Raw genomic sequence first — 11,815 nt, forward strand, 5'->3', positions numbered from 1 at the left:
ATACAGAGGTCTTCTTTGCTATTTTAGTATAGTATATACTTTCCAAAATTAAAGCAAGTGATATACAGGAATAGGAAATGGCCAAGGTCCTCATTAAATCGGCTCCTGAACCACATTTTAAGATATTTTCTAATATACGTGGAGATGGATAGCCACTGCTGTTTATACTGCATTCATGAACAAGTGGGAAATGAAATGTTTAGTTCATTTTCTGCAAATATTTTTTAATCAACGATGTCAATTTTTGGAGCTGTTAACGGTGTTATCGCAAAAGATCACAAACCTAACACATCTTTATTTACAGCTTTGCAGACAGCATTTTTAATACATGAATAATATTGTAATTTTTCATATGCAGTTAAAATAAACTGCAATGTTGATTAGCGGGGCAAAATAATAAAGTGAACACTGAGCTCTGTGCTGTTGCATCTCGAGTGTGTATCGTGTAAACACTATATCTAAAAAAATATATCAATTTATTTATATAAACTTTGTTCTGTGAAGGACTAGATGGTGACCAACACAAGTTGTGCAGCAACAGATGAGCTACTGTCAATGAGGTAGTTGTGTCTAATAGAGTGGAAAGTGAGTGGACACGGTTTTAAAACCCCAGCAGCACTAGTGTGTCTGATTTGTACAGTGCAACACACACTAACACTGCCACATCAGGGTCACTGCAGTGCTAACAATGCTAACAACCACCCAAATGCCTACTCTGAGGTACTCCTGACCATTTAACAGGGTATAACAAAGTGTGCGGAGAAACAGACAGAAAACAGTCTATAATTGTAGAACAAAGTGCACCTATATGCTCATTGGAGCTGATCAAATGGATGAGTCCTGGAGATAGAAAAATGTTTTAATAAAGAGACGAGTCAGTATACATTGCATTTAATACTAATAGCATTTCTAAAGATAAGGACAATAAAATGAATTTGGAAAGAGTTCAAATCGATCAGTGCCAATTTGGTGTTAAGCTCATTATTTACAGTTTGGAGCACAACAAGAAATAGAAAATGTACAATTATCAACTCTCACAATTTTTTATTATTGACACTGAAGAATTTACACAATGCTGACTTTGACAACTATACCAAACATGCTGTCTAGTAAGGTTTCTTATGGTTAAAATGTTGCGTTATGACGGATGTACTTTTTAAGACAGTGACTAACTAGGAATATTCCTTCTGAATGAATGCAATTATATCACATATCCTGATTATCTCAGAGGTATCTTTTGACAAGAAGCATGAAGGACCAAATAGGGCAGCTGTTCTTTTGTTCTGTCCTACATACAAATGTAGAGAGATCAAATGCTATAATTAAACTATAGTCTTTATTTTAGTACATATTGGTAAGTACATTTTTATACATACCTCCTTATTAACACTGCATAACACTGGTAAGCATCAACCTCCTGCTTGATGAAACAGCTGCTTTGTCCACCTCTAAGAGATTTGGCACCAAGTCATCCAGTCCTTCCAGGAATGATTGCAGCAGGTCAGTGGTAACAGAACTTCACCTTTATCTGGAACAGATAAAGGCATGCAGACAGAAGAGATGTGGGTGAATGAGAAGATAAAGGAGCAGCAGAGTGTAGAGCAATACCAAGCACAGATAAAAATTATGACATGTTAATTACATGCTATCGTTTAGCATTTGCATTTAAGCAAATACAGAATTTGCTTGTTCTCCATCATCCTGCGAATGTCTGGTTTGGCTCTGGTTAAATGTCTGATCTCGTCTGATATACTTTCGGTCTGTTTTGTCTACGTTGTTTCCCTGTTACTCTTAGCTTGTCTTATTCCGCTATCTTTCCTCGTCAGGTGTCCTTCCGTCGCTTCGCTTCTGTTTAGGTTTCTCTTCCCCTTTTCATATATGCGAGTAATAGGCTATTAATATTTAATAGGTTATTGTTTGTCTCTTGCGTGTGAATTTCTCGGTTGTCTAAGTTTCATACCTCATCGTTATTCTTCGTTAGTCTTTCCTTAGTGTTTATTTCCTGTTACCTAGTTCTCACCCTGTTAGCCTGTTATTTTTATGTCGGCTCGTTTGTTCGTCGTTCTATTCTGTATTGCTAGTGTTTTGTTTTGTTTTTTGTTTTTTGTTTTTTGTTTTTTTTTTGTTTTTTTGTTTTTTTTGTTCCTTATGGCTTCCTCAGTTAGTTCCACTCCTTATCAAGATGCCGGAACTTCGTGTGTTCGCCCTTCACCCCGCCAACGTTACAATATGAATGTATTTTTTGATAAACGGCTAACATAAATGATAATGTAACTGTTAAAGAAAAAACGGAAGGACAAATGGTAGTTTCTTTTGGTGTATTAGTTTCATAACACAGGTAAATATTTACAATAAACACACTGGTCCAATTGCTTCAGCTGTGACCTAGGCCAAAACAATAAACAATGTCTGTCAAAAATGGAAGCGACCAAGTATCCAACACCAAAGTATCGTACCAAAGTACCGTAAGAATATTTATACTATCCATTAAAATGATTATATAAAACCACAACCAAAGTAGGGATGAAGCTAAAGTCTGAGGTCCTATGAGGATACAAGGTCTTACACACATCATATGAATAAAACACAAGCCAAAACCAGTTTCTGCAATAACCATCACCAACTGCCTAACTGCCTCCCTCTTCTCTTCTGCCTCCAGGAGGGGCCTTTATATAGGAGGGGCAAATGGGCTGGTTGACATGGAGAGGAACGGAGCAGAGTCAAGGTCAGAATGGGTGAAAAGAAACACACATTGGACATAACAATATAAATGAACATTTATATATATCTTGTGTACTTCTTTTACTACAGTACAGTGAAATCACATGGAATCTGAACATGATTGGAGATAAGACACTGTTAACTAAAAGGTTATCATTCTTTATAAAACCTGACTATGAAGTCATATACTCTTGCTCTATGAGGCATTGTACATGTTACTTTAACTAATGTATCATCAGTAATTATACAGGCTTATGGCAAGCATTATAAATGCCATATGTCATAAATGCATTTAGAATGCACCAATAAATACAGGATTCATAGGAATTGTTACCAGTTAATCATTACAAACTTAATTTTAAAGCATTTATAAACCCCTTATACTCAGTTTATTGCAGAAATTTGGTAAAATCATGTTTCAACTGCGTTGGACTTGTCAAACCTAATGATCATAAAGCTCGTTTGTTCTTTCCTTTTTGCAGAATCTCACTGTCTGTTTGAATGGTGTTTCATTGCTTCACACATCTTATGTCAACATCCTCCCTCTTCCTTTATAGCAGAAACGGCGTTGCAACGCTGCCTAGCAAACATACTAACCTATTCTGCTGTTTCTCCCACAGACGCTACAATCTGGAGTTACACCATGTGCAACTGGCGCCACTCCCTAAGCTTTCTGATCCTTCTGCTGTCCTCACCAGCCCTAAGAATGACCAAGGACCTATTTCCTGATATAGTAGATAAGGCATTCATTGAGGAATGCCTAAGAGAGCACAACGCAGGTCGGTCGAGAGTCTCTCCTCCTGCTAGCAACATGCTTTACATGGTAAGCAGTATGAAAGGGAAACCTATCACTTTACAATCTTGGTAATGCACCAGAGATTTCAAAATTATTTTCATTTGAACATCCTGTAACAAAACTGCTAATTGACACAAATGCCAAATAAAGGGGGCAGAATATCTAAGACCAAGATTGTAATTTGTTTTGGTTGGTGTCTGTTTGCAGACATGGGATGAAGGCCTCGCAGTCACAGCAAGAGCGTGGGCAAGAAAATGCCTCTTTGAGCACAATATTTACCTCCACGAGAAAGGCAAGGTCCATCCTGTCTTCACCACTGTGGGGGAGAACATCTGGGCAGGGGCACCATACACCATGTTTTCAGTAAAGAAGGCCATTGAAGACTGGATTAACGAAAATCTTCATTATGACTATGACAATCATCACTGCAAAGAAGTCTGTACGCACTACACGCAAGTAATTCCTCCGGAGACAAACATTTTTGAAACAAATATTATTGTCTTAAACAAATATTTTATTCTGCCACAATCATTTCTGCCCTGGTTTAAAAAAAAAAAAGGTACTAAATTAATATAACTGAATCAGGACTCAATACAATACACCGAAATACCCCCTCATATGTCCTCAAGTCTTCTAGTATGATAAATATTTGTATGTGTTTTTGACTGACATTTGAAAAAATACACTTGTGTAAAGCTTTTGTATGTAGCATGTTAAGTATGTTTCATTACAGTGGACTTTAAGAACATTATTTAATTCACAGCATTTAGCTGCGATTTCTATCCAAAGCAACTTACAATTATGTTTGAACACAACTTGAGCAATTGAAGGTTAAGGGCCTTGCTCAAGAACCCAACATTGGCAACCTTTTTATTACTAGTCAATTACCTTAACCACTGAGCTACCACTGCCCACATTACAAGAATAACAGTTTTTAGCACACTAAAAAATTATTCAAGATGTGTTTAAAGATATATATAACAAACTAATTAATTAAAATCTGTGACCAGGACTCATTTGAAGGTGGAATTAATTTGCAGGTTGTATGGGCAGAGACATACAAGGTTGGTTGTGCTGTGCAGGCCTGTCCCAGTGGAGTGGCAAAAACAACATTCATGTCCACACCAGGAGCCATTTTTGTCTGCAACTATGCACCAGCGTAAGTATGTCTGCCTATATGTATTTTTTGTGCTAAAACAATGGGAGCAGTAAAAAACACATTTTACAGTCAACTGTAAAATGTAATCCACCACTCTTGGCACCAGTATGCAGTGGCTTAAGCAGAGTCCTGCTTCTTTATTCTTCTTTTTCATGAGCATCTGTTTTTCTTGTTTTGACCATTGGGCAGGTGTTGGCTTGATGCTAATTCCTCTCACCCTTCCAGTGATGGTCTCTGGTAGAAGGCCTGAGTGTGAGGGGGGGGGGGGGGGGGGGGGGGGACGACGACATATGACCATCACTTGGGACTGCCACATCTATTACCACTACTTTTTGCTACAGGTTATTTACTCTCATGATGTCCAATTAGTTCATTACTGTTTCTTTATCTGTCTGGATCTGGAGGTCCTACAGGATCTTTATTGTTCTCCACCACTCTTTGAAGCTTTGAGCTGACTACAGCAACCTCCCTGAACAGGATCCAGTAACCAACATGGAAGCTCCTGTCAGGCATCATTGTGGCCAAGATAAGAAGGCACCTAGCTCAGGCACATAGGCCCAGAAAGAACATTGGCTGGTGGATAAAACAGGCACTTGAGACTTTTAGACCAGACAGACCATCCTGTGTAAGAAAACCTATGAAGATCCTGTATCCAACAGGACTCTAAGAGCCTTCAGTTAGGTAAATCCCACACTTGATGGTGACTCGTGCTATTGGCTTGAAGTTGGCCTCTAGGGTTGTGTTCCAGGATTGCTTTCAAGCCAATAGCATGAGTCACCATCAAGTGTGTGATTTACCATGGAGATGGCCTGTTCCTGCTGCTGTTTTGAAAGATCACCACTGGGTACAGAATGAAGCAACCATCAGCCACCTCCTGTACATGGATGGATGACATCAACCTGTATGCCATAGACTCACTAATCCACCTCACCAAGATATACAGCAATAACATTGGATAAGAATGGATAAGTGTGGTGAGAAACAAGATCTGAGCTATCAATATCAGTCATCAGGTACCCTGCTGGCAAAATAAGATGGTCTAAGGAGGAGATAGAAGCCACTAACCTCAAGACAAGGAAACTACTTAGTAAGCATGGAGGGTTTCATCCCAAATCCAGCACTCTTAGATTGTACACTAAGTGGAAGGAGGGCAGCTGAGGACTAGTGAGCATCAGAGCCACTACCCAGGATGAAACAACCACAATCCAGGAATACACCAGGCTGGGATCTACAATACCAGGCAGGTCCCCAGATGCAGGATGTGTAAACATGCCCATGAGACAATCCAGGATATAACAATGGGATGCGAGATGCTAGCAGGTAGGGCATACATGAACGACATAACCATGTGGCTGGCACATTGTACAGAAACATTTGTGTTAAGTCAGCTGGAAGTTCCAAAGTCTAAGTGGGATATACCCCCAAAGGTGATGGAAAATGACCATGCCATGGTCCTGTGGGACTTTCAGATACAGACAGATAAGATGGTAATGGCTAACCAACCGTAGATAGTGGTGGACAAACAGCAGAAGAGGGCCGTAGTGAGATCCCAAGTGAACACAAGAAGCTTGACAAATACCAAGGGCTGAAGAAAGAGCTACAAAAGATATGGGGGGTAAAGGTAACTGTGATTCCCGTGGTAATTGGAGCACTAGGGCCTGTAATCCCCAAACCGAGAGAAGGGCTCCAACAGATACCAGGAACAACATCCAAAATCTCGTTCCATAATAGTACAGTCCTGGGAATAGCTAAGATACTACACAGGACTGTGGTAAAGGACCTAAGTTTGAAGGAAAAAAAGACCATCCAGAGGATGTATTCCATATCTTATATGTATATATGAAAGAAAAAGTTGGCTTGGAGGGCGAGTGTGGAATTGAGATTTATATATATATATATATATATATATATATATATATATATATATATATATATATATATATATATATATATATATAAAATAAAATAAAATTTCTCCATATTGTTTTCCTCATACTCTAAATCAGTGCCATGCACTGAATCCACAAATCCAAGTCCTTCAGTAAAGAAGGATCACTAATTTTGTATGTAAACAGTATGCCAGAGCAGTCAAAACATTTAAACACCAAACTCGCCTATTTTAAGAAACTCCTTGGCCAGGAAATGATGCTGTGGACTAGCTGTTAGACAGGCACACATATCGTAGTTCGTCTTACAGTAAGTACATACATAACATTTTCCTTTCTGACAAAGATTTAAAGGTGGAGTTTGCTGACTGCTGAATTATTGTGAGATTCTCATTAAAGGCTCCCTATCTCATAGAGGAAATTACCCTCATGCTCCCTACTTGAATGGAGAGTCCTGCAGCAGATGTGGCAATGAGAAGTGTGATAACAAACTCTGCCGTAAGTACAACATTTTGCATTTACATTTTTGGCATTTAGCAGATGCTCTTATCCAGAGTCACTTTAGAATGTATCCTAGCCAATACAGTAGGTTAGTCAAAGATACCAGTAAACTAGAATACTGCTAAAATACAAGATTCAATGCTACCTAAAAGAAATGCAAATTAAGCACAAGTTCTAAACCAGATCAAGGATAAGTATAATACCAAACGACATAAAACAATATTAAGCAATAAGTGTTAGAATGTTCAGTTAATAAAAAAGGGGTTACAAATTAAAAATCAATTTGAAACCACCACAAAGTTTCAGCACATCTGAAACATCAAATGTGTTTCTGCAGACAACATCACTCGAGAAGAACCTAGGCGTAAGTACTTCCATTTTGCAATCATTTCAGTGTCACCAGTATTTTAAGCATTATACATTTCCGGGTGTGTCTTACTGGGGTGTGTGCGTGCGTGTGTGTGTGTAGGATATAAGTGGAATCCTGATTGGGATCCTGCTCTGCCTTTGTTTGGGTCATTCTACAAGACTATACTTATCATCAGACCCCTTTCTCTGGTGTTTATCTTCAGCTGTGTATACTGCCTTCAGCGTCACTACACAAACCTCTTTGCCTACACTGCCTGACGGAAGGATGTGGTTAAACTACAACTCTCCACCCACCCCACCCCTCACTAAATGTTTTACTTTGAAATTGCTTGATAAATTTGGGATGTATGCCATGAAAACATCTGTAAACATTGCTAAAACTACCATGTGTGACAAGTTTTTGAGAAATTACTATAGATATATTTGTAACCATGATGTTAAAGCATTTCAGAAAAACCTAAAACAGCAGCAGGGATAGACGTGAAGTGACACATCTCACTATCTGAACTCTACAGTGATGCTGACACAAGTAAAGCCCCCATCAATACTGTTCCATCTGATGATCTGGCAGCTCTACACCCAAAGACATGTAACAGTGTTATTGCTGTGCTGACAATAGTCTGGCATCCATACAATATCAGGACATCATTTAGCAAAAACATACCAGTGATGAACTGGGTAGAGAATGCCAGAAGAACTGTGGAATAGATGGGCTGCAGTGTGTAATTGTACACTTATAGAATCTGCCTATAAGTGCAAAGATATCAGACAGACATTGCAACATTTTTTATGCAATGGTGTTAGACAGTTGCCCATGTGCAAATCATGTCCACTTAGATGTGGAAATTCTGGTACATATTTAGCCCCACCCCCTTTCTTTCTTGCTAAAGATTTCAGATTAAAAAAAATAGTTTACAACTTGTATCAACTTATTTGTTATTTTGTAGGTTTAAATTAAAGTTATTTGTCTTTTTTGTTCCACTTAGTTAAAGCTACATTTTCTGCTCTTTCCACTTCATTTCTGTTCTTGAACAAATCCTCGCAGAAATGGGTATGCATTAACCTTTACCTTGAGCTAAATACAGTGTCTGGCACCAGAACCTAGGCGTGTGTTGAATCAGTAGCCGCATGAGTCTCACACTGTTGCTTTTTGCAGCAGGAGAATCTTTTCCCTCTGGAGCTATATTAATTCTCTGAGGTGAGTTCTGATGAGTGTAAAGGAATATTTCATCCCTGTCATCTGCAAGGGCAAAGATTCTTTAATAAAAGCATGTGAGAATGAGAATGAAGTAAAGAGCAGAGGAAATCACAACCGCAGATGCTGGTGGACTGAAACTTTACAAAATCTCCCTCTGATGTACAAATGCATTCAGTCCTACTCATTCCATCACAGACAGAAACTTTGACTCAGCAGGGCATTTAAGACCCAGTTGAATAATACCTAACATTACAATTTTTTACATTTCTTTTTTGTTTCTGTGATTTTCAAAAGGGAGTGGACTAATTCATTCCCAGTTGCTGCATCTTAGAAAACACAATTTCTGGATGCACTGTATTGAATGCTGAAAAAAACCTAATAAACAATACTCTTGCATAAGGTCTCGATTTTATGTTATCCAGATGCTTTAAAATAAGGCAAGGTTAGCCACATCCTTGGTACTATATATGGAAACTGATGGATCTGATTGATCCTATATAGGTTGAGAAAGCAAATTGAACAGAATTCTTGCCACATCTGCTTAGATCAAAATGTGCAGGCTCATTAATAGTACCAAGAATATAGGAAAAGGCTTTGCCCCCTGTGGTAGACTTTCTTAAAGTTCCCACACTATAGAATAACCTTCCTGTCAATGTTTGAGACTCAGGCACAGTCTCAGTATTTAAGGCTGGCCTGAAAAGGCTCTAAACTCTAAACTTAATATCCTAGTGAGGACCACCAGCTGAAAAGCATAACACCTCCAAGGGCATGTCTTAAGAAGTGTGATTAGATCTGAGATTTTCCAAGATGCAAGAACCATATATGTCCAGCGATTGTTGAAAGGGCTGCTATATTTTTGCTAACTCCTCACTGAAAGACTTCAGAAGAAAGGCACTAATGCTATCAGGGGCCAATGGCTTTAGACACATTGTGCTTTCTAAAAGCAACAGCCACATACATCACTGAATTCTCAACTCTGCCTTCAGCCCCATCTATTGACTATAGATCTAGTATGTTCCTGCATCATTCTAAACTCTGTGGTTTCACACCTAATAAAAAAGGTGTTCAGTGTATTTGCAAATGCCAGCTCATTCTCAGTGATTACACCATGTTATACGTGTCATATTTCAGTTTACGTTTTTAGTTACTGACCCAAAAGGCCTCCTCCAAGCTTTTTTTTTTTATGCCTCTCTAGCCTCCCTCAGTTTACATCTCAATTTTCTGTTTGATCTCTGCAATATTTCTTTATCCTTATTTATAAAAGCCAGTTGCCTTAAATGTATTATTTACACCCCAATTTGGGCTTATGCACCCTGCCTCAGAATTGGACTCTTAATACACCTCCGGTGCATAAACTGACCTGGATCATAACTACATTAATTAATCTAGCCAGCATTCAATTATATGTATTATACTTAAATATGCATCTGTTTGCATATCTACTAATATATGTCTTTCTTCTTCCTGCCTATCTTTCTTCTCTCTGAGGTATCCTCGATCATTTAGGTGGAATCCAACCAAGACTGAGCCTCCCTGCCCTGCCCCGGCACCAGTCCCTACTACTATTTGGTTAACTGCCTTCCTGCCCACCTGTCCCTGGACCAGTCTATACCACCACGAGGTCATTTGCTATTGCGTTCCTGATGAAGAAAACCCTTGACCTTCCCAAGCTGGCCTTCCACCAGACCTGGCCCTGGACACACTATTGCCATGTCACACTTCAGAATTAGAAACTATGTCAATATAATCCCCCCACTTGCTGTGATCATTATTTCTTGTTCACATTTATTTTTCATCCATGTCATCATGCTGTCTAGTGTCGTCCAGAGGACAAATCCCTTTTTGAGTCTTGGTTCGTCACTGAGGTTTTTCTCTCTCAGCCTTAGGGTGATTTTCCTCATCACTGTCACCTTTGGCTTGCTCAGTTGGGGCTTGGCACACTTGGGTATGCCTTAGCCACAAATGTCAGTATAAAATGAAATTCTTGGTAAGTAAAATAGTCTTAACCCAGGAGCCAAAAGCTGCATCTATATTTGTGTACTAAGCATACCATTACTCATTTATATAAACAGATTCCCCCTCCTCCACTCTCAGCCAGACACTCCAAACACATGCAATCAGCCTGGCTATGTGAGACTAATTACTTTTCAAGCAAGTTTCCAATGTTAAAATAAAGTCAGGAGTTTTGCAAGAGTTGTGGTATGCTGCCATCATCTTGATTGTTTGGTGTAAGGTGGTCACAATATCTGTTTTAAGTCACTCTTTTTCTCATCTCTACGTTCCAAAATAAATGTAATATTATGGGTTTTCAGTCTTGGCTCATAGAAATAGTGACATTGTCCAACAAGGGAACAATCTCCTGTACCAATCAGGAAGCAGAACAACCCACTGCAAGAAATTGTCAAACTTGGTGTATGGTTAGCATAAGTCCAGCATGGAGTAATGTCTCTATAAAACAAACAAAACAAAACAAAAAAAAACCTTGCTTAGGTACCAACCTCATCAATTTTGTATGAGTGGAGGTTAGTGAGGGTTATAGTTGGGAGTTTTGAGTTTTGGTAGTGTTCTCTGCAGCATTTTCCCTAAGTTCCTCCTCCAGCTTGATGAGAGGCTCGAATGCACAAATATAACCAGCTTCTCCTCTCGCCTCAATTCTTCAGTTGTTCATCTCAGCTCCCCAGGAGTAACCCCATCTGCTGCTGCTACATTCCAAAACTCAGGAGCCTATTTCATGTAGAAGTCCTGAATCACCTATACTTTGTCAGGGCTTCACTATAGCATGCTGGTTAAATTGCTCCACCCACCAAGTTCGATAAATAGAAACTTTACCATTTGTAGTCCATCAATGCATAACAACTTCAAACAAACAAATGTTATTAAAAAAAACAAAAACAAAAAACATAGAAGAGCAAGCATGCAGATATTATTTCAACCTCAATATCAGAGTATACATGCAGATAAAACAAATGTAAGTACCCCTGACAACAAGCATATCCACCTCTTATACTACTGCTGAAGAGCAAATAACATACTATTACTGAAGATTCTAGAAATTTTCAATAAAAGGTTTAAACAATATCTGATTCAGATACACCTGCAATAACATCCTTCAAAGTTGAGGAATAAATGGCAAATACTGGTATGAAGAGCAATGCAGGAAAGAACTTTAACCCTTACTATGCTGG

General features: G+C 38.8%; 1 protein-coding gene across 3 annotated transcripts; it reads left to right on the top strand.

The window, feature by feature from the left end:
• Positions 1–858: 858 nt before the first annotated feature.
• glipr1a (GLI pathogenesis-related 1a) lies at positions 859–11,110 on the top strand. Of its 3 annotated transcripts, none has more exons than XM_027027152.2 (8): positions 859–1,500; positions 2,660–2,725; positions 3,342–3,544; positions 3,725–3,969; positions 4,558–4,680; positions 6,978–7,060; positions 7,401–7,427; positions 7,533–9,026. In XM_027027152.2, exons 2-8 carry the CDS (start codon positions 2,686–2,688, stop codon positions 7,688–7,690), a joined length of 879 nt encoding a protein of 292 aa, XP_026882953.2. In that variant the 5' UTR covers positions 859–1,500; positions 2,660–2,685; the 3' UTR covers positions 7,691–9,026. The 3 variants fall into 3 exon arrangements, with proteins under 3 accessions (XP_026882953.2, XP_026882954.2, XP_026882952.2); XM_027027153.2 differs by lacking the exon at positions 7,533–9,026 and adding an exon at positions 10,137–11,110 and having other exon boundaries at positions 860–1,500; positions 3,725–3,973; positions 4,558–4,676; XM_027027151.2 differs by having other exon boundaries at positions 862–1,500; positions 3,725–3,973; positions 4,558–4,676.
• The last annotated feature ends 705 nt before the right edge of the window (positions 11,111–11,815 follow it).

Source organism: Electrophorus electricus, chromosome 2 (assembly GCF_013358815.1).
Source record: "Electrophorus electricus isolate fEleEle1 chromosome 2, fEleEle1.pri, whole genome shotgun sequence".
NCBI classification, from domain to species: domain Eukaryota; kingdom Metazoa; phylum Chordata; class Actinopteri; order Gymnotiformes; family Gymnotidae; genus Electrophorus; species Electrophorus electricus.

Coding starts and splice junctions, on each gene's coding strand:
- glipr1a (XM_027027152.2), top strand. CDS start 2,686: ATGGGCTGGTTGACATGGAGAGGAACGGAGCAGAGTCAAG. Junction 3,545..3,724: donor CTAGCAACATGCTTTACATG/GTAAGCAGTATG, acceptor GTCTGTTTGCAG/ACATGGGATGAAGGCCTCGC. Junction 3,970..4,557: donor GAAGTCTGTACGCACTACAC/GCAAGTAATTCC, acceptor ATTAATTTGCAG/GTTGTATGGGCAGAGACATA.